This window comes from Hippoglossus hippoglossus, chromosome 1 (genome assembly GCF_009819705.1).
Source record: "Hippoglossus hippoglossus isolate fHipHip1 chromosome 1, fHipHip1.pri, whole genome shotgun sequence".
Lineage (NCBI taxonomy): Eukaryota > Metazoa > Chordata > Actinopteri > Pleuronectiformes > Pleuronectidae > Hippoglossus > Hippoglossus hippoglossus.
Genome location: NC_047151.1, coordinates 5,877,447 through 5,900,129, shown reverse-complemented (window position 1 = coordinate 5,900,129; position 22,683 = coordinate 5,877,447). Strand labels below are relative to the sequence as shown.

At 43.4% G+C, this 22,683-nt stretch overlaps 1 protein-coding gene across 1 annotated transcript; it reads right to left on the bottom strand.

Moving 5' to 3' along the window:
* Positions 1 to 13,759: 13,759 nt before the first annotated feature.
* pcdh18a (protocadherin 18a) lies at positions 13,760 to 22,392 on the bottom strand. Its single transcript, XM_034592916.1, is given in 5 exon segments — positions 13,760 to 15,452; positions 17,344 to 17,516; positions 18,182 to 18,270; positions 19,063 to 20,150; positions 20,153 to 22,392. Coding segments are annotated over 5 exon segments (3,594 nt in total). The 5' UTR covers positions 21,552 to 22,392; the 3' UTR covers positions 13,760 to 14,607.
* Positions 22,393 to 22,683: the final 291 nt, after the last annotated feature.

Below are 22,683 nucleotides of genomic sequence, written 5' to 3'. Positions count from 1 at the left end.
TGTGTGTGTGTGTGTGTGTGTGTGTGTGTGTGTGTGTGTGTGTGAAATTCTGGAGTGCTGACAGAGCAAACACATCAGTGCTCTCCTCTCGCTTCAATATGCAAACCAGCCCTTGGCAGCCCAACTTGTCCGAGCATCAGAAAGCGAGGCGACCAACACAGATGGTCAGATGCTGGAAAAACAAAATGATTTCGCAGCGCACAAGAGGCAGTCGGCCAAAATGCCAACAAAGCCGAGACTAAGAGGTCTCACCAACAATATGTTTACTTAGATACGAGGATGTTAAATGGGTTTGCAGCGACAGTTCCCTGCGACGACCACTGGATGTCTTTTTCTTTATTTTCACTTGGCTGTGTGCAGTGACGGAGGCGTGTGGCTGAAACTGCGAGCCAGGCTTCAGTGCAGCAAAGTGATGAGTGGAACGCTCTGTAGCTTCCGAGCTACTTGCAGGAAAATGAAGACTTTTAGTTGTTGTGGGCCTCCACAAGTTACAGGATAGTGTTTTAAAGTAGTTGTTAAGTCGTGGTCATATCATTAAAAGCACGTCACTCACAACAACATTAAGACGCATCTTGAGCCTTTGCCCTTTTGCTGCATTTTCTGTGTTGATCTGCAGATACTGAGCTGTGCTGCCACTGTGTTGCAGTAGAGGGCATAATGACTTTAGCACAGAATTTTGTTATACAGGAGGTAGAGATTTTATAGGAGGCAAAGTTACCTGAAACACATTTCACTGAGGAGCAGGACTCTCCCATTGCACACGGTTAGGGCTTAACTGGCACATAACCAGATGGTTGGTGGATGTAAAGATTGGTACTGTAATCCCTCCTCTCTGTTTTAATCTCTCAGACGGTTTCCTGCCCACACCTCAACATGGATGGAATTGCCTCACCTCCCTGTAAATTGTTGAAGCGACTTAAGGATCAGGACCTTTGAGAGCCAGTGGCTTGCAATGAGCAAAAGTCTCTCTCTCTCTCTCTCTCTCGCTCTCTCTCGCTCTCTCTCTCTCTCTCTGTGTGTGTTTCTGTTATAGATAAATCTTGAAAACACAACTCAGGCATGTATCCTACCTAAAGCTTTCTCTATTGTCTGGATTAAGCCATGTGAATGACTTCTCCAATAATTTGAATGATTTTTCCGGATTTAATTATAATCCTAATAATTTTATATATTGATTAAGTAGATGGTCATTTAAACTTAATTTTGCAGATCATGGTGCAGCAGCTGGAGACGATGTCAGCTGACATTGGGTGAGAGGCAGGGTGATTGCGTCTTGGTCCTGACACAAAGCCGAGCTCGTTGTCTTGTGTTAGTCGGAGGTGTGTCTGGGTGAGTCAAGGATTCTCGTGGAGGAGGAAGAGCTCAACATTCCTTCAAATTGCTACAAATTGAAGCAGTTTACATTTTTCCAACAAAATAGAGGATTTGATAAGACACAATCTCTCTGTATCTCAATCATGAAAGTGTGTAATATAGAATTAGCTGCTTCATATAGATTATTTGAAATGTATCGAGACCCTTATCACATCCAGCTCAGTGACGGAGATCGACATTAATTAGATAGATAGATAGATAGATAGATCGATTGATACATGGATAGATACTTTATTGCTCCCGAGGGAAATTTAGGCAATGACATTACAGGCCATTCAATCTTCTGATTTCCACACATGACGCAGTGTGCCAACCAACACTTCTACTTTTGATCATATAATACTATGTGCTTAAGACTGGCCACTGTTAAAAATTCTTAAATGAAATTAATTAATACATTTAGCATTTTTAGATTTGTACGTCTATAAATACATTTGGTTACTGCAGGGCTCAAAGTACTGTGCAAGGGATGAATTAAATATATTAAATTTAACTTGTAACCTACATGTAAAACATTTTATACTGTGCCAGTATATGGTACTATTCTTTAGATACAGTTCAGTATTGCCTGTATATGTAAAGATTGACCACATTTTTTTTATGTGTACAAACTTTTGAGGCCTTGATGCATGTGTGTGTAGGAGTTTTCAATGAATTTCTCAAATACCTACTCAAAGGTATACTGTGTCTGGATGTGAGGAGTGTACATAGTGGGAATTTGAGTGTGTGTCAGTGTGAAATGGGAGGTGGTGTTAACAGCAGTGAGGGACAATGGGAAGGTAGTGAGACGGATACTGGAAATGACAGAAGAGCAACAGGGAGCGAGAGGAGTGATATGAGACTGAGGAGCAGCGGGTTTGGGGCGGAGGGGTTTCGGGGGCTGTGAAAAGTGAAGCAGAGTATAGGTCAGCGAAGGAGAGAGAACAAATTGAATGGGAGGAAGAAAAAGGGGGAGAGATACTGGAGGAGACAGATAGAATAGTGGTAAAGACAGAGGCACTTAAGGATGAGAGTGAAAGAGAGAGAGCAACAGACAGTGGAGGGAGAGTAAATTGACTGCTGCATGTCACATGGAAACAGTCCTTAATTGGCCAATCAGCCGACCCCAGATTGAGCCTGCCGTTTTCTCTGACACTGCAAGAGCACCTGTAACTCGCTGACAGCCACGAGCACACACACACACTCACATGCGCGCACATACACACATGTTCAAACATAGCATCTGCCACCATTACCACCTCTTCATCTTCTGCCTCCAGTTCTGACATGTACTTTTAAGAAAGATCTCTGACAGCTGGGAACTGACAAAGAGTCTGAAGGAGAGAGAGAGAGAGAGAGAGAGAGAGAGAGAGAGAGAGAGAGAGAGAGAGAGAGCGATGAAGAGACTGTGAAGGAGAGAAATGTCATCTTTTATTCTTCAAGACGAGGTGGGAGTAAGTCATCAGCTCTTCACTCTTCAGCGAGCTAACCTTTGCGTGGAATATTAGGAAATAAATATCGAGCATGTAAGATTTCAAATAAAAAAATCTCTTCTTAAAATGAGAGGTTTGATGGTTAATCAGAGGAGAACTTGACGTGAGAGGAGAAATGTTATCTAAGTGTCGCCATAATAAGCCATTAATGCAATTTAGTCCCATGTCAAAATGAGTCACATGGAAATAAATGAAATTAGCTCCTTTTACGCAGAATGTTCAAGGTGGAAATGTTATATGTGGGGTTTGGGATTGTCGTGACGAAGCCACATCAAAGTCCGTGACAGAGGTAGAGCCGGTGTGGTGGGAACTGACACAATACGCAACTGATTCCAAAATGGCAGCTCTGCTTTAAAAAACCACACACTGGGACAGCAATAATGCCGGCTTTGTTCGTCTCAGTGTAAAAAAGTAAAGACTTAAAGAGGTAAATAGTGGGGTCTCTGTGAAAGGGCTTGAAGACGAGGTTGTGCCGAGACCACGCTGCTTTGTTCTGAAACCAAGAAAAAGCTAAAAGCAAGAGGAGGAAGGAACAAAGAGTACAGCTCCCATTATATGGACATGCTGTGAGTTTGAAAAAGATCATACAAGCAGAAATTATATTGTATACAACCTTCACCCTTTCTTCACTATATTGACAAAAGCACCTGGTGTGTAAAAAGGTAAAGCAACGATCCACTATGATACAGTTTGAAACAATTCTTCATTAAAATGTCTAAAAACAACTAGACCTTTGAGATATATATATATATATATATATATATATATATATGTTGTTCCCTGCAATGTTCTAACCCAGAGACATTTTTCTACCTGTACAGCAATTTAAGAAAAGTTTTATCTCTACTAATCTACCTCCCAATTCCATTAATCTATGTCTACATAGGTCTGTCTGTCTGTGGAATGCATCTTATTGGCTTCACACTCGGCATTTGTATTGTTCAGGGCCTGCTGGGAAAGCATGACAGGCAGGAGTTGAACATGTTTTCTGCTACGTCCTTCGATAAACTACAGCTGTAGTCGGCAACTGGCAGCAATAATACCTGGCCCACCAGATCATTTTGACTGAAACATACACTCACAGTTGATCTCCATCATGGCAGCAACATTCATAGATTCACTTCCTCTTTGGTAATTCATCTTCAAAGCAAAGGCATATCTGTTTTGTTGCTGTTATGATTTATATGGAGCTGAATTACAGAGATTTGATTTAGGTCTGTCAAGCAATGTATGAAAATATAACAGCAGTTAAAGAAGACAATAAAATTGATATAAAAACCACACACGTGAACAGTAAACACGCAAAATCTGTTTCTTTTTCTGAAAAACACTGACTGTGACTCACGACTGACAAGGGATCATTCTGAAGTAGATCCAGAGCATTAACACAGTAAAGAGAACAAGCATATTTAGAACGGGCACTGCACTAGTATACTGTAGATACAGTTTATAATTCCCGCTGCCCCCTATGGATGATACATGCTAATCCAAATGAAAGACCTATGCTGTTAAAACACTTATCAAGCATCACTAAATGAAGCACAGGCTGAAATCTAAAGTTTTAAATGTACCTTCAAAAAATCTCTGTGATTCATTGTGGTGCAGCTCCCAGTAGCATCCTCCAACCCACAAACCCTTTCCAGCTCAATGCTGATACTTCAAAAATCAACCGTGAATTGTGTTGAGTTTCATTACTTCATGAACATTTTCCTTATTCATGTTTGAAATGGGACATGACATTTTTCTGCAGGTTTAAATAATTCAACAGCCACGAGCTAGCATGTTTGACATGTGCAGTAAGTGGCACAAAACTTCAGAGACGTGCTGGCGGTTCTCTTAGTGCAACTCAAAAACATGTCCAAAATAGCTCCACTTGTTTACTTGAGGAAAACATGACACCGCGCTGGAGCTGTAGTCGAACATGAAGCTTCCTCAACTTGACAAAAGAGTAGTATTGTAGTGAGGTTGTCTGATTTGTGGGTTTCGTGGACACACACACACATGCTCATCTCTCTACAGTTGTGAGGACACGCATTGACATAATGCATTACCTTACCTGCTTACCCTAACCTTAACTATCCAAACTTAATGCCTAACCCTAAAACCAAGTCTTAAACAGCCCATTGAAAAAGTGAGGACCGTTCAAAATTTCCCAAATGTCCTCACTCTGTAGGGTCTATATGCTTCAAATGGTCCTGACAAAGACATAAGTGCAGGAATACACACACACACACACACACACACACACACACACACACACACACACACACACACACACAGGGTTGATTCCATGCTAAGAATGAGGCAGTACAAGCAGCCAGGTTTGTTATGATCTCTGGATAAATGGCCTCTGGTATCACTTTAGTCCTCTGAATATATGAACACACACACACACACACACACACACACACACACACATAAAAACAAGAACACACACAATGGATCTGTATACTGCTATAGAGGTTGACAAATAATTCTAACATTACAAGAGATATATGCATGGATGCATGCTTCCTCCTGCCTTCTCTCTTTCTCTCTCACACACACACACACACACACACACACACACACACACACACACACACACACACACACACACACACACACACACACACACACACACACACACAACGACAAGAACACACACACACAGAAAAGGGAGATGAATTACTAAGTGGATGGGATCTGACGTAACCCATAGTGGAAGTAGGTCACATGGGGGGAGAGAGGTCATCAGGGAAATAACACTGCAGTTGCACTACCTTTCTCTCTGTCTGCAGAATCATTGTCTTCCTCCTTCTCTGTCCATCTGTCATATACACACAGGATGCTATGTTAAACAGTATGATCCAAAGTGAGCTTACACTATGAACCACTCTGTGTAAATATTTATTGTAAACTTTTGTTTGTTGTGATTTATAATCTATTTTTCTGCTGCTGTTCCTTTGTCACAGTTTACATGGATGCCAATATTCACACTATTCAGAGTAAAACATTATTTCTATTATGGTGTTAACATGAGTTGCTAATTGAATAATGGTTTCATATTCCAGTTTACATGTTAGTCATTATGTCCACTACACCATTACATCCGACATTATTCCGCCAGTTTTAAACCCTCAACATGAAATAGTTCAATGCACGATGCTATCATATACAATTTCTGTATCCAGTCCCTCGGACTCCAAACTTCTCTGATTGCTTCTGCATGTGATCAGAAACATGACCTTGTATTTCTTTTGAATATGTTTAAATAATTTTCTGTAAATGTATTGTGCATCTTTCTCTTAACCCAAAATCAAGATAGTCAAATATGAAAAATGTGCATTGTGTATCTTTTATTTGTTAAATTAACTCACATTTTTCTTTTTGCTACATGAATTCAAAATACAGATTATCATACACAATAGATTATGATATAAACATAATATATGTATTTACAGCAAAAGTTAAAATAGCATCCTGTGCATTATGACAAATCCTGTGTGTTGCCTTAAATTGTACTTTCTCTTCTTTCAGTTTAAATGGTTTCAACAGCCAAAGTACTACTGTAACATGCTAAAACTGAATTTAGAGCTGAATTGAAAAAAATGCAAACGCATCTTTAATAGAAATGATATCATGACAGCTGGTGGTGAACCTGATCTTCTGTTATCTAAACTGTACCTGCAAAAACATATGTTGCCAGTACATGCTTTTTTGAGAGATAATACAAAACAAAAACAAAACCTAGGAATGCAAATTTGCCAAAATATTCCTACAAATTGAAATGCACTTTGGGGAATTGAAACAGTAAACAGTTGCTTCATCATCCAGGAGCCTCTGCTGGTGGTGATGTTAAGAGTCAATCCGCCTGTCTGCCAAGAAAGTATTGCAAGGCCCATTACTCTGTTGTTTATATTTTGAATATCTGGTTGTGTAAAGATTAAATAAACAAGCCACATCTCCCTGAAATGACATTCAGGAAATGTAGTTGTGACCTTTTTTATAAACGCTAGGAGAAAATGTTAATTTACATACACTATACACCAAGGCAAGAATACACTAATACACAGTGTATATACATGTATATATTTTCTGTCAAAATATCCATCTGTTGTAATTTTTTTCATTTTTCGGCACAACTTGTCGGCCGGACAGTGTCGCCTGTTCCTCCCTGTGTCTGCATGGGTTTTCTCCAGGTACTCCACCTTAACTGGAGACTCTAAATGTCCTATTGGTGTAAATGTGGGTGTGGATGGTTTGTTTCTATGTTGGCCCTGTGAAATGCTGCTAAAATGTCCAGGATGTACCCTGCCTCCTGCCCAATGTCAGCTGGAATCGACTCCAGCTAACCTCCCGTGACCCTCAAAGGATAAGCGGTTTGGATAATTGATGGATGGATGGATTTTAAGGCAGTCACAGCACTGCTTAAGTTAGGTAGAGAGCGTCGTCTGGTTTAAGAGAAAACAATTCCACACAAACGGTAAAACCAAACACAGTGGAAGCCAAGGGGGAGAGGGGCTGAATGCCACCAGCTTATATGGTGCAGCCAGCAGGTGATCTGAATCTACCTGATGACCAAACTCAGAGAGAGTCATCACTACGTCTACACCGACACCAACATTCTGACTATTGACCCTTATCAGAATAAGACATTATTTATATTATGGTGTTCACAAGTGTTGCTAATAGAATATTCCAGTCATATTCCTGTTAATATGTTAGAGCATAGACTATCTAACCAGGTAGGATGATCACAACGTTCTCTAACTTCACTCTGCACCATTGACTGTTTATAAAAAGCTCTGCACACAACGTCCAGTTCACAAACAATAAAAAAGTGACAGTATATTGTAGGACTGTTTGGGGAGGACTCACTAATGACAAGGAACACTTCTCAAGTAGGTGCCGGAGTGTATCAAACTGTCGTTCTCAAAATTATAATACACATGTATTATTCACAATATGGAAAGTGGAGATAAAACAGATTGTTAGGAGCATTTCATGTGTTGAATAACTCCCGACATGCCTGTCTGTCTGGCAGTGTCGACAGGCACTCATGGAATACATTACAGAAACACTGATACAAAATTGAAGTGTATCTGCAGTTCATTTGTATAGAAATTAATTTTATAGGACAAGCAACTGCAAATATTATATAATATAATATAATAAAATATATTTATTTCTCATATTTCTCATTCTATTCTCCGCAACGATGTGAAGAAACCTATTTTCCCAATTGTCAAACTATTTCTTTAACATGTGATTTATTAGTTGCTTTAAGTGCACAACAAGCCCCCTCCCTTTACATGTTTTTTGGACAGAAGAGAGATTACACCTCAGAAATCTTCAAATATAGACAGAAAAGCATCGGAATATGTTTCCCGTTGTAGAAGGGACAGGTGGAAACTAAGCCATCAGCAGCTAAGGTAAGAACTAGCCTACAGAGACATCAGGACTTCAGTTCTCTATAAGGCCCAATTAGATGTGGACTTACGGTTTTACATTCTACATAACAAACATGACTCTCTGCTCTTTTCCTCTCTTACTCTCTTTTATGCATTTTCTCTCAGTAGAAATACGACCCAGAGGTACAATCTGAATCTGCATCAAACTCTGCACTCACATTCTCATTATTCGCTCACTTTAATACTGTTGTACCTCTCCATAATTTACATGAGGCCCCGGATAAAGTCACAAGCCACAACAAAACAGTATCTTCCTAAATCAGTATCCTCCTTACACACACACACACACACTAGTGTGACTGTCCATACACTTGCAGTAATTAAGCCATCTGGATATCAAACTAGCTAGCTTAGCCTCGGGGTAAAATAGCCTTGTGTGTGTGTGTGTGTGTGTGTGTGTGTGTGTGTGTGTGTGTGTGTGTGTGTGTGTGTGTGTGTGTGTGTGTGTGTGCGAATGGGGCATCATGTGTACATGTGCATGTGAATATGATGTGGCATAAGGCCAAGCTACTGGCTGCAGTAGTGAGATTCTGTCTTTACTCTATCACTCTACACTAATCCAATTGTCCAAAGAGAGAGGGGGAGAGAGAGAGAGAGAGAGAGAGAGAGAGAGAGAGAGAGAGAGAGAGAGAGAGAGCAGTCTACAATTGGCTGCTCTCCAGTTCTAAATGGCAAGCTGGACAGGGATATCTATTAGACGGCGAGAGTACAGCCAATACGCCCAACCTCCCCCATACAAACACATACAGTAGATGCATGCATGCATACACACACACACACACACACACACACACACACACACACACACACACACACACACACACACACACACACACACACACACACACACACACAAATACACACACATGCAGAGTCACATGCCCGAAAGCTTCACACGCACAACGATGACAATAAACATCATCTCACTAGTCCTGGCTGCATAAAATGAAAGCGGACAAAAAAAACCTGGAGATGCATAAACCGAGATGCAATTAGAATGACAAACTGACTCAACCTTAGCACCCCCCCCCCCCCCCCCCCCCTGTCCCTCTCCCTCTTTCTCTCCTCTCTCTCATTCTCTATGTCTCAACAGCTCTTCAGCAGGGCTTGTTGATGGTGTGGCAGTCTCTCATGGTGAGTGTTTCAGTTGTGAAAGCATATCCCTTTTTGTTGGAAGATAGGTGCCACAGTGCCATCTGCTGGACAAATCCTTTTCTGGTGGCTTATTTTGCATAGTCTAAACACTGAAATATCTATCATATCATTCGTTCAGTATTGAAACTATATGGATTGTAAAAAAAGTTTCGTTTTGTTACTTTGTGTTTCAATAATTGTTGTTATCAACATAAATGCATTCATACGTAGTATCCATACACTTTTATTTTGAAGGAAATATTGCACTAATAACTTGCCAAATGTGTAAGTGTAGATGCCTTTAACACACCTGTGAAGGTGTAGAGTGAAAATTAAGGTATATATATGAAATTAATGTGAGTAAAATTCACCTCTAAGATTCACCTATTTTCACGGCATGGTCTGACATACCAATCACAGGTGAGACTAATTACATTGCTTTACATTAAAAGCTGTATCAGAGTCTCTGTGAATGTTATAACTAACACCCATGTTTTTCATCTGGGAATGCAACAATGGAAGTTAGTATTCATATGGATGTGTTTACTAGGCCGATTGTACAGTTTTAGATGGGTTCCCGACAATGTGGAGAAGCTCAAATGTAGAGAATATACAATATATATATAATATACGGTATAGTATTATAAATTTAATGAAAACAGAGGCTTCAATCATGGTGGCTAGAACCTCAAGAGGTTACCAGGATAAATTTGAGGTGATATAAGATCAAGAAAGAAATCTATACTCATGTCATAAATATTATGTTGGTGTGTTTTGACACCAAATTTCTGACAAGGAGAAAAGCTATGTGGTTGAGCTAATAACTCAACTCTACAGCGAGCCACAACCTGTGAGGAGGGGTCACAAACCAGAGAGCCAGGAACCACGGACTTAACTGGCAAAATTACTAAATTGCTAAGAAAAATGAAGAAATTATTAAGAAAATAAAGTTGAACCAGTAACATTTTCTTTGGTGCATTGAGCATTAATATCTCTGTAATTCACATCCAAAATATGGAGACGCCTCTCTTTCCCATGTGGGTATTGTCAATATACCAAAAGAGATGTGTCATTTATTGTAGGCATGAAATGTTTTGACAGAAAGCGTTTGGGAATCCCTGATTTAATTAAACCATCATCATCATCATTTTCAACACAGACATCTTTGTCTTTCTCCAGGTCTCAGCTGAAGAAAACCTTGGTCTATTGCTGTTGAGGTGTAGCCAGTGAAAAAAGAAGCAGAGACTTGATTCCCTCAGTCTGCTGCACTTTCCATCAAGCTGGGTGATGGACAAGAAAGTCTTTGCAATTAAGTTGGTGGGTGTGATAGATGACTGGGCCACCTGACGAACACATATTTATATGACATCACTTCAACAGTAAGGTACGAGACGTATAAGAAGTTCCATCATGGCAGTCTTATCACATCATCTGTACACAACACCTGAGTTCTGTTTATGTTACACGCTGGCCAGTACCCTCTCCTCCCTGACACTTGTGGTGCGTGTGTGTGTGCACTGAGGGTCACCGTGGTGTGTTTGACTTGTGAATGAAAGGTGACCTCCCTCAGATGTGAGTAACCCGGGCTCCTCGCCTTCCTATTTCCTGTCAATAACGAGAAGACGACGAAGGAGCGTGTCGGGATTTCTGTGGTTTGTCTTGAGGAAAAAAAAAATCCAAAAAGTAATAGGTGTGATTTAATACTTCTGACAGTGCCGATGATAGTAAGAAAAAAGACAAGCAGCAAAAAAAAAGAACGATCAGACAGAGGCGAGATGTGATCAAGTAGAGAAGAGCATTAGAAATTCTTAAGTCTGTGGGGACACGGGGCTGTCAAATAAACTGAGAACGTTGCTGGGATTTGGACGAGCATGTTTGCCTGTTTCTGTGCGAAGGGAAATATGTATGTGTGTGTGTGTGTGTCAGACGGATGGACAGACAGAAATAGCAAGAAGATGAGAGTGAGATATGGAGGTGTGGTGGGGGGAGGAGGGTGGTCGTTATGAGGGAGCGAGGGAGCGAGGGAGCTATGGGGTGGACACTGGTGGAGGAGGAGAGCAGGTTTGAGGATGAAAAATGAGCGCAAGTCGAGTGAGACTGACAAACAATTTAATGCTGGATTTGCTAAGACAATAATAAGCTGAAGTTCATATTTCAACATCATATCAGTGCCAGTGTTGTATTTGTGTAAAATTAATTATGTGAGTGGTAATAAATGAGCGGCAGCGGATTTCACACCCGGCGTGTGCGCGTGTGTTTTTTTCCTATTACACACGCCATTACCATATGCTAAAGAAAATGGTTGTGCTGAAGATCATCCATCATGAATTGCCAGTCTTATTTTGAAATGACACACACATTTAGTGAAAGTATTAAAAACATTACATACCTTGTGTTTATTTTCCTCCTGTAACATTTGTGAAAGTTTGTCGTGGTTAAATTGATAGTTTTGCAATTTGTTCTTATTCTGGTTCCTTGACAAATAGCTACAGTAAAAAAGATTGATACTGCTGAAGCTGAAGATGACGCCTCAGCCAACAATCAGCTAGCTTAGCTTTAGCATAAAGATTGGAAACAGGAGGAAAAAAGTTAGCCTGGCCTGTAACATTGTCCACCATTCATAGCCTTTATCCTAAGCTAAGGCTAAATCTCCATCCATACAGATGAGGAAGCGTTAAATAACAAACTACTCCTTTACAGTATTAAAATCATGACCATACATCAAAGCTATTTATGACACATTAGCTTACTACTGATCTGCTACTGTTTAATATTAAGCCATGATTTGGTTTGCAGGCAGCTTTAAGCTAATTTTAGCATATGGCTTTAGTGTACTTCACTCACACACAGTGCTTAGCCTGGCGTAACATTTCCCCACACTTACAGTAGTTATGCTAAGCTAAGGCTCAAGCTTCATACACATATGTTACAGATGGTAATTTAAAACTATTCCTTTACAATATAAAAACCATCGCATGACCTTACATCATAACTATCTATGAGGAGCGTATTAGCTCACCTGCTCTGCTGCGGTTAAATTGTGAAATATTTTGCTATAGCTTGTTTTTCAAGAGCCTATAACTAATTTAGCATATAGCATAGCTTCCTTCACTCGCACACACATTGCTTAGCCTGGCATAACATTTCCCCACAGTTTTTAATGCTAAGCTAAGCTAAAACTTCATATGACACAGATGGTAAAAAGTGTCAAACTATTCATTGTACAGTGCAAAAACCATCTCATGGCCATACATCAGAACTGTCTATGAGGAGCGTGTTAGCCTGCTACTGCTCTGCTACTGTTACACTGTTAAATATTAAAGTGTTGGGATTGCAAGAGCCTTTGCTAATTTAGCATTTAGCATGCTTTAGTTTCCTTCACACACACACACACACACACACACACACACACACACACACACACACAGCCAGTGCTTGTTGTTTATTGAGGCTTGGCCTCTTTAATGATGAAGACAAATGAGCTCATTATCAGGCATGTTGAGTGAGTGTGTGTTTGTGTTTTCACGTGTGCATGCACCTGCCAGTCTACTGTATGTTCTCATAAATGTGTGTGTGTGTGTGTGTGTGTGTGTGTGTGTGTGTGTGTGTGTGTGTGTGTGTATGTGTGTATAGCCTTGTTTTGAAGGAAAGCTCCGTCTCATGAGGTTAATTTCTTCATTCAGCCTTAGTTGTTCAGTGATCCCTCTTTTAAACAAAAATCAGTATTCTATTGTCTGTCGACAGTGTGCGTAACATGTGCGTGCTCTTTTGATTGTGTGAGTATCAGCTGAAGATTAGGCCTCACGATCACCAGCAGAGTGAGTGAGGGGAGGCGCTCACCTCCCACTTTCTGTTTAATTGTATTACAAGGCCATATGGCTGCTGATTCCCCATCATGTGCAGCTATTATCAGACGCTGCTCATTTTTGTAGCATATTTGAAGTGTGATGCTTTCATGGATGAAAGAGACGGTGAGACAACGCATCCCGACTCTAAATCTAAATTAATGCCTAAATGCATTTTAATTTAAAGAGATCATGTGGGAATAAATTCATGAAAAATGGCACGTTCATTAGCAGGATCGTGCATGTGAGATAAGGTATAATGAGGTTTGCTTGGGGAACACCCAGCAGATTTTGACTGTGTGCAGAGCGCTGCAGTTTTAATGCTGGACATTAGGGGGTGCTAAGAGACAGGGGGGGGCAAATGGAAACTCTTAGTGAGGAAAAGCTGACATAAGAAATGAAACAGAGAATTTGACTCAAATAAGTCATAGAAACTGCTGAAATAAATGAAATATCAATGATATTTTTTCAGACACAATCCTGTTATGAATCCCTTCACTTTATTTACCATCCACTGGTCACAATGATATCATACAAAACCAAATTCCAACATGGAACCGCTTTGGAATGTGATTATTATTAATACGCACACACACACACGCACACATATTCAATAAGAAAATTAAATACAGTCGTTTTATCAAATAAACAGGGCAGAGGGAAAGAGACACATTGAGTGATATTAAGACATGCAGTGACAAATATAAAAAATAGACATTTGTTTTCTTTTTCTGTACAAACATACATGGACACATATAAATATATAGAAGTAGAAAAGAGTGTATTTTTAAAATACAAAGGTCAAATTGTACAGTTACATTCCATAATAACAAAACAGGAGACCGTAGCACAATATTCAAGTGAGTTTTCCTTTTTCCCACAGACACTGTACAATATTGTACACTGTAAAAGCAGAAATTAGATCACACAGCTGTTGGTTTCTCCCCACGGAGTCTGTTCTTGCTGCTGTAAACATTACAAATGAAGAAAGGGTACAGTTCTTGTGGATGGATTTCCGTTTGAAATCGAAGGGACTGTAATGACAACTGAGCAATCTGTTCTCGGCGCGCTCGCTTTGATGCCGTTAAGTCACCTCGATCACAACTTCAGTGCCATGTTTTACTTTTCTCTGCGAGTCTCTCAGCACTGAGCAGCAAAGAGGATATTTGGTAAAACAGACGAGACAAGCATTACAGTGAACAAGAAGCAGTCATCATGAAGTTTATATGTATACGTTGGCACGAAGAACAAGCATTTGACAGAATGTGTTGAATTGTTCTCTCCCCTCACATTGTGAAAGCACGCCACGCCATTGTTTTCTCTCTCTCTCTAGTTCTGTCTGACATCCTGCAGCAGTTTGTTGATCTCGTGCACCAGCTCACTAGCGTCCATGCCGGCCTCGTGGCGGCTCTCGCTGCGCTTCCCACTTTGGTGACCCTGGTGGAAGACGCCATCAAAGTCGTCTTCCTCGTAATTCTCTGGGATTTCCTCCATGGCTGGTAGCCATTTGAGGTGAGGCGGCTGCCCATTAGTGGAGGTGGCAGTGGGGGTCGAAGATGTAGAGGAAGTGGAGGAGGAAGAAGAGGGGGAAACGTGGTTGGTCCCCACAGATCCACTTCCAGGATTTAGATAGTGGGTATTGGCCGCCCACGCAGCCACACCTGGGGGATAAGCGGGACCTTTCCCACCTGGCAGCAACCCTCTGCGGCTGTCCTGAGGAACAGCGTTGTTACTGTGGTTAGCGGCAGCATTGCTGCTACGACCACTTCCTCTCTCAGTAGTTGAGGAGGATGGTGGGGGGCTTGTTTCAGTGCACTCTGTGTACGAGTCTATATTGGGGGGGAGAAGTCGCTGGAACACAGAGTTCATCTCTGTGAGGAGAGAGCCAGCCCCTCCTCCGGCCACACATGCATCACTTCCTCCTCCAGCGACGACTCCCCCGGCGAGGGCTTCTTCGCTCCCAGACTCTTTACCAAAAGTGGAGAAGCTCTTGCGGCGCTCCGAGTCGACCGAAGACTGGTCATCGTCGAGCTGTGGCTGCTGCAAGGACTCCTCCCCGGGGATGTACATGTTGTTGCGGTAGTCAGAGGAGGAAGCGGGCGAGGAGAGAGGGGGCATCCAGCACTGGTCAGAGTGTCCCAGAACACGACATTCATCCGTGCACAGTCTCATGGCTACAACAACAAAAAAGAAAACACAGACACAGTCAGGAGCAGGTTCAGCTACACGAAGAAAATGAAAAAAACATGGAACAACTCCAAAACCAGCAACTCTAAGTCAGGTGTTCAAAACTCCTAAGAAAGTGTTTGTTGCTGCGGTACAGAAAATGTCAATACACTTGAATAATACAAGTAATAAACCCTGAGACTGCGGTAAAGTAATGTTACACTTTAAGAGATATACTGCTCATGGAGGAGAATGGTACAGATTTATTTTACACACTGAAACAAGGGCAGGGATGCTGTTGAGTCTGACAAACCATGCGTGCTATTAGAATGCTTCATGCATAATACCTAATTAATATTCCACATGGCAGCGCTTCAGTCTTTTATTACTGTCAAAAAAATAACAGCTCAGCCTGGAAGAGGTTAGTTTTTTATCTTTATCTCTTTTTGTTCCTGCTTGGAGGAGCAGATTTGGGGGTATTTACAGTTTACAGCACAGATATCCAGGTAGTGCTCATGCAGGTATGTCAACAATCAAAGGACTCCAGACGGAAAAGTAAATAAGTGCCAGATCCCAAATGGCATCACAGGCGGTGTTAATGTAATATTTGGCTGCTCTGCCCAGCATTCACTACGCGTCTCAGGCATGGATTTGCTTGTTTAAGTTCTTTTATCATATCCAGCATGAATGGACACATTTCCCCCCCCTCATCTAAATAGAAAAATCTAAACAAATTAAATCTTTTGGAGAGAAAACAGGGAAAATCCTCCCTCCCGGCCTATTATCTCCTTCCCCTCCCTTTTTTTTCATATTAGCATAACAGATAGTGGAAGGGAAGGGGGAGATGAGGGGGGTGCAACACCTCTAAGTCTTTCTCAAAGGGAGAGAAAAAAGAAATACAGAAAGACTGTCCATGTCCGCCACCCCTCCCTTAATCCATCTCAATAAAGATAGAGAATACATTAACAAGAAAAGGAGAGAGAGAGAGAAAGAGAGAGATGCCGAGGAGCTCTTGGCCTTCTAGGGTAGAGCGAGGAAGGAATAGTCAGTAAGTGAGAGAGAGAGAGAGAGAGAGAGAGAGAGAGAGAGAGAGACAGAGAGAATAACATCATTCTAAAAGCAATTACTATGAATTCTCCTCAGTTCAGACATGAAAGCGCACCACTGTCACTCAAAAAAAGGAGAAAGAAAGGAAAAAGAAGGGAGAGAAGAAAAAAAACAGCACCCTGAGACGCATAGCGATGAGTGACAGGCAACTCATCTCCGCTCCGGGGAGGATTTTACAGACACGACTCTATCTGAGGGGCAGATAACGCGCGCACACACACACACACACACACACACACACACACACACACACACACACACACACACACACACACACACAACACACCCCACACACAGCGACGCAAACAGCCAGACACGCTGTAACCTCTCTCAGTGATAACGAGCGTGGAAATGAGGGCTGTGTGGAAGAATGGGGCTGGGTACAATGGGGATTGTGTTGGCGGCAGGGGTGAATGGAGCGGCTGTATAGGCAGGTGTACAGACAAATAATAGGGCTTAGGCATGGCGCTGTCCGTGGTGCTGAAATGTGTCAGTTCAGAAGGCACGCGGCACATTAGAAGAGCTGGGTGTGGTCTGGAGGACAACACGAGTTATCAATTCTAGTTCAAATACAACAACAACTTTTGACCAAAACTTTTGCAACATAAGACTTTGCAGAGGTGCGACTGGATGTGAGGCGAGGTTGATGTGTGACTCAGCTGAGTGGGAAAACAATTGCCAAGTCATGCTGAGAAGGGTGCACTAAAAATAAAAAGGAAAAGGAAAAGATGTCGTGGTGTGTCATCACAGAGGCGAGAGGGAGAGTGTGAGAGTTGGTTCCCTGAAGCTCACCTGGGTGGAGTCGATGGTGCATTTCGAGGTGTATCAGGTCAGAAAAGCCCTCCCCCAGCAGCAGTCTGTCCACGGGGGATTCCCTCCCCATGTCACAGTCACTGTCTCCCGCCTCGCTGTCCCCACGGCCACTGTCCTTCAGGCTGAACTTGTCCATGTCTTGTAATGCATACCTGCCGTGGAAAAGGATTACAAACACATCCGAATAAAAAATATGATGCAAATTCCCATTTTGCAAAATGAGTGCTGTGTGCATTCTGTGTCGCAGGCTGACAGAATCCATCTCTCCTCATGGAGAAGACTAATGACAAACAAATCCATCAAATAAAACTTTTGACAAGAATCTTTCAAATCCCCATAGATGAGGCTCTGCCCATAAATTCTGTGTGCAGATATATCCCATCAATAAATCTATCTTAACAGCCGCAGCGGGCGTCAATAAATCTATCGAGTGGAGATCATAAGGGGGAATATTATGATGAAAGTAGTAATGGATTCACACTTCACAGCCCGAGACAATTTTTTTTTTAAGAAGAGTAGTACCGAGGAAATTGTTGTGACACTCAGACAAATGAGTTGCATACTTTTGAACTGAATGGCGTTGGTATGATAACAACTGGAACATGAAAAGAAAATACATTTACAGGCCATCAAACCATGATCTACATGTAACTGACCAACTGACAGGTAAAACTTTACAACAGGTTGTTGGAACATGTAGTAAACAATGAAACACAAGTGGTTTGAAAAGGGAACAAAAGATAATCTTGGTTTTTGGATTGGGGTGGGTGGGTGGGTGGGTGGGGGGTTGGGTACTGAGGTAATAGGGGTAAATTACCTGTAGCTGCGGCTGTATTTGTTGCCACGGAAACTGGGTCTGGGCTGGTACTGGCCCTGATGGAGCATGGACAGAAGCTGTGAGACTTGCTACATCCAAAAATAGCAAAACAAACAAAATAAAACAAACAAAAAAAAAAGAAAGGGGGGGATGAATAACAGATGGGTAATTGAGGAGGGGGGGGGAAGGAGGGACAGACAGAGAGAGAGAGAGGGGGAGACAACACAGAAGACAAAATAATAGATGAGTAAACACAAAATGGATGATGGAGAGGCTGCTGAAAATGGATGAGACAAAATGGATGATGTTATAACAAAATAAAAAGGTAGAGGTGGGGGGTGAGTCTAGATGAATATGGAGACATATGACTGAGGGGTGAGTTGTGGTTGTGATGGAGGTAATGGTGACGGGGTGTAAACAGGGCGAAGACAGAGACACATCTGTAATCATCAACAGTTTTTAATGAGAGTCAGTATGAACTACAGGGCAGTGTTGATTTAGTCACTGTCACACATGGAGATGAGTTAATTTGTTGCAACGGAGACAGCTGTGTGAGGATGAGAAGACTGGTGTGTGTGTGAGAGTGTGTGTGTCTGTGTGTCTGTGTGTGTGAGTGAGAGAGAGAGAGAAGGAGAAACTGAGAGAGAGAGATGAGAGAGAGAATATTTGGAATGGGGCTGAGGGACTGCATTTAAAATTTCGGAGAGTAATTTACTTCTGAGTGAGTGTGTGTGTGTGTGTGTGTGTGTGTGTGTGTGTGTGTGTGTGTGTGTGTGTGTGTCAAAGACAGAGCTTGTGTGTGTGTGTGTGTGTGTGTGTGTGTGTGTGTGTGTGTGTGTGTGTGTGTGTGTGTGTCAAAGACAGAGCTTGTGTGTGCTCACCTCCACTGGTGGAGTCGCGTGTGCCAGTTCCAGGGCGAAGCTCTCGGGAATGTGATTGGATGAGATGGTCACCAGGCTGTTCAGGGATTGGCGGCTGTGATGGTTCTGCCTGCTCCCCATCTGGGCGCGTTCCATGGGGGGCGTGGCCGAAGGTGAGCGATGGTGAGCTCTGATTGGCAGGGTCCCATTCACCGTGGGAACCAGAGTGATATCGCCTTTGTGGATTTGGCGAGCAGGCTTCTTGGGATGGTGCTGGTGGGTTGACTCAGCCACCCGGCAGTTGTAGGAGTTCCTGTTGTCCTTCTTCTCGCGGTTACAGCGAGCAGCAAACACCACCATGATGACGAGGAGCACAGCGCAGATGGCCCCCAGGGAGATGATGATGATCAGGGATGCGTCGAGTGGAGACTCCCCCTGGTCCATCACCTGGACGTGGTTCTCCATGTTCTCATAGAGGGTGATTTTCAGAACGGCCTTAGCGCTGAGGCTCTCGCTTCCCTGATCTCGGACCACGATGGTCAACTCAGCGCTCTCCTGGGGGAAGTTCTCCAGGCTGGCGTTGGCATGGATTTCACAGGTTCTTGGGTCGATGAGGAAGAAACCCTCCTCGTTGCCGCTGACTATGGAGCAGATGAGCTCAGCGTTGACCCCTGTGTCTCGGTCAGTCGCCCTAACCACTGTTACTAGGTGTCCAGCATCTGTGAACTTTGATGCAGGCACATCAGCAGTGAAGTTCCACAGCTGGGGCACCACGATGACTGGAGGGCTGTCGTTCTCATCCAGGATGTTCAGAATGACTGTAGCGTTACTCAGCAGTGATGGTTTTCCTGCATCTTTGGCTTGCACAACAAAGGAGATACGGCTGACATCCTCACGATCAAATGTACGCAGTGCATAGATGGCCCCATTGGAGGGGTCGATGGTGACGTAGGTGGAGATTGAGCTCCCATGAACAGAGTTCTCCAAGATGGAGTAGCTCACCTGCCCATTGGTATCCAGGTCAGGGTCGGTGGCCATGATGGAGGTGAGATATGCTCCAGGGGCATTGTTCTCAGATTTAAAGATCTCATATCGGCCCTTCTCAAACGTGGCGCATTGTCATTCTCATCAGTCACGTGCACAGTGAAATGCTTGACAGTAGAGAGACTGGGAGTCCCCCGGTCCTCTGCCACCACCGTCAGACTGAACTCTGACCTCTTCTCCCTGTCCAGAGACACATTGGTCAGAATCATGTAATTGTTCTCATAAGTCTTCTGCAGTTTGAAGAAGCCCTGACCGTGAAGTTTACACTCCACCTCTCCATTCAACCCAGAGTCCATGTCCTCCACCCTCACCAAAGCTACAAACGTGTCCAGAGCAGAAGCCTCAGATATGTACGCCGCATCCCCATTCCCCTGAGAGGTCATGAGGTTGATGCTGATGTCTGGTTTGTTGTCGTTCACATCTACCAGTTTGACCAGGATCTTGCAGTGAGCGGGCATTGAGTTTGGACCCATGTCCTGTGCCTGCACATCAATGTCATAGGAGCTCATGGTCTCATAGTCCACACGCCGGACGAGGGACAGGTGACCGCTGTCGGGATTGATTTTGAACGTCTCCATTATCTTTGGGGACACGTGACTACTGAAGGAGTAGACTATTTTGGCGTTTGTGCCCTCATCCAAGTCAGTGGCGTTTAAGTCAATGAGCAGAGTGCCAACAGGTGAGCTTTCTGGAAGATTTATGACATATGAGGACTTGTCAAAAATGGGGCTGTTGTCATTTGAGTCGGCAACATTAATTTTGAGGAGGGTCGTGCCCGTTCTCGAGGGAACGCCCCTGTCTGAGGCCGTGTACTGAAGTTCGTAACTGGAGCGCACCTCCCGGTCCAGCTCCCTGAGCACCACCAGCTCCGCGTACTTGGCCCCGTCGGTTCTGGACTGGATGTCAACCTTGAAGAAGTTGTTGGGCTCTAACGCGTACGTGTACAGCGAGTTCTCCCCGACGTCGGGATCCGTGGCGCTGTCCAGGGGAATGCGCGCTCCCACGGATGCGCTCTCGGAGATCTCGATGGGGATGACGGCGCGGGCGAACTGGGGTGCGTTGTCGTTGATGTCCAACACTTCCAGCTCGACGTGGAACAGCTGCAGGTGCTCGGTGGGCAGCGTCAGCACGTCGAACTGGATGGAGCAGTTGAGGTTCTTCTCGCAGAGTTTCTCGCGGTCGATCCTGGTCTTGATGGTGATTTCTCCGTCCTGCTCGCGCACCGCGAGGTAAGACGAGCTCCCTCTTTGCATCGCTCTGAAGCGGAGCGACACCGAGCTGGGAAGTTTCGCCAGAACATCCGCGACATCATCCCGCAAACGGGCGATGACCGTGCCAACCTTCTGCTCCTCAAAAATCTGATATTTCAGTGTCTTACCGGTGACGTGTTGCGTTGCCAGAGCCAAAACAACCACAACTTTCCACATTCTTGACAGAAAGAGTCCCTTCATCTTCCCTGGTTGCATTTCTGTGGAAGCCAAAAGCAGATCCAGAGGGAAAAACTGCTCAAAAAATGCAGAGCGCAGGAAATTCCAGTTTTAACTTAGTAAATGCTCTCCTCCCTCAATCAGCAGCTGCATTGCCTTCTCCGCGGAGCGATGAGGAAAAACAAAAAAAAAGCCAAACATTCAGATTGTTCAATCTAAGCCAGTACAAATTGCACTATTTTCCGTAAAGGCATCCACATTTGTTTCTACCTTTCCTTCCTTATCATTCAGATATGTTGTGCCTATCTAGCGTGAGGGAGAAGCAGCTGAGTGCCACAGAAAGCTGTGCGCCTTTCACCCTCTCCTGCCTGCGTCTGGTCTGTGCGCCGTGCGCTTTCCTACGCTCCCTCTCTCCGTTTGAGGTGCCTCCGCGCACAGACTTGCCCAAAATAACCCGCCCCAAACCAACTAGTTGTACATGAGCCACGGCCCCCCCCTCTTTTCACATCCCGGGAAAGACAAACGCTTTCTTCAATCAAACGCCGCTGCCCACTCAAACTCCAGAGGAGAGGAGAAGGAGGCGCAAGAGGAGGGAGGAAAAATAGAAAGCGGGGGGTAAGAAAAACCCCGTGGGGTTCACTTTCCCCACTCCTGAGAGTAACGACCATGCCGCTACAATGGGAGAAAATAAACTAGAGGAGAAAACATTCATTCAAAGGACTTACCCTGACGTTTTTCACTGCTATAAACCCACGGAAGGTTTACGACTTTGTCGCTTCTCGTCTGTTCGCCCCAGACAGCATGGAGACGTACAAAATAAAGAGTCTAGATTCTCATTAGAAAAGAAAAAGATAAAGTCACCCCAACCACCAGCACTATTAAAGCTCAGCCCTTTTTAATATAAAACACAAAACTCAACCCAGCCACGAGCAGCTGTCACAGCTCACTCCTGCTGTATGACTGACTGATTCATTGGATGCCTTGGCACTGGACCGTATGTGGATTCTATGAGCTTATACTGTATTTGGTCTTATTTCTGCTCTTTCGAGTGGCAGCTGATCACCCCCCCATCTCCAGGCACAGGCACTTTGTAGTCGATGTTTTGGGTGAACTATATATATTTTTTTTTTCACATGCGTCTCAGCTGCAGTCTATGGGTGAGAGTATAAGC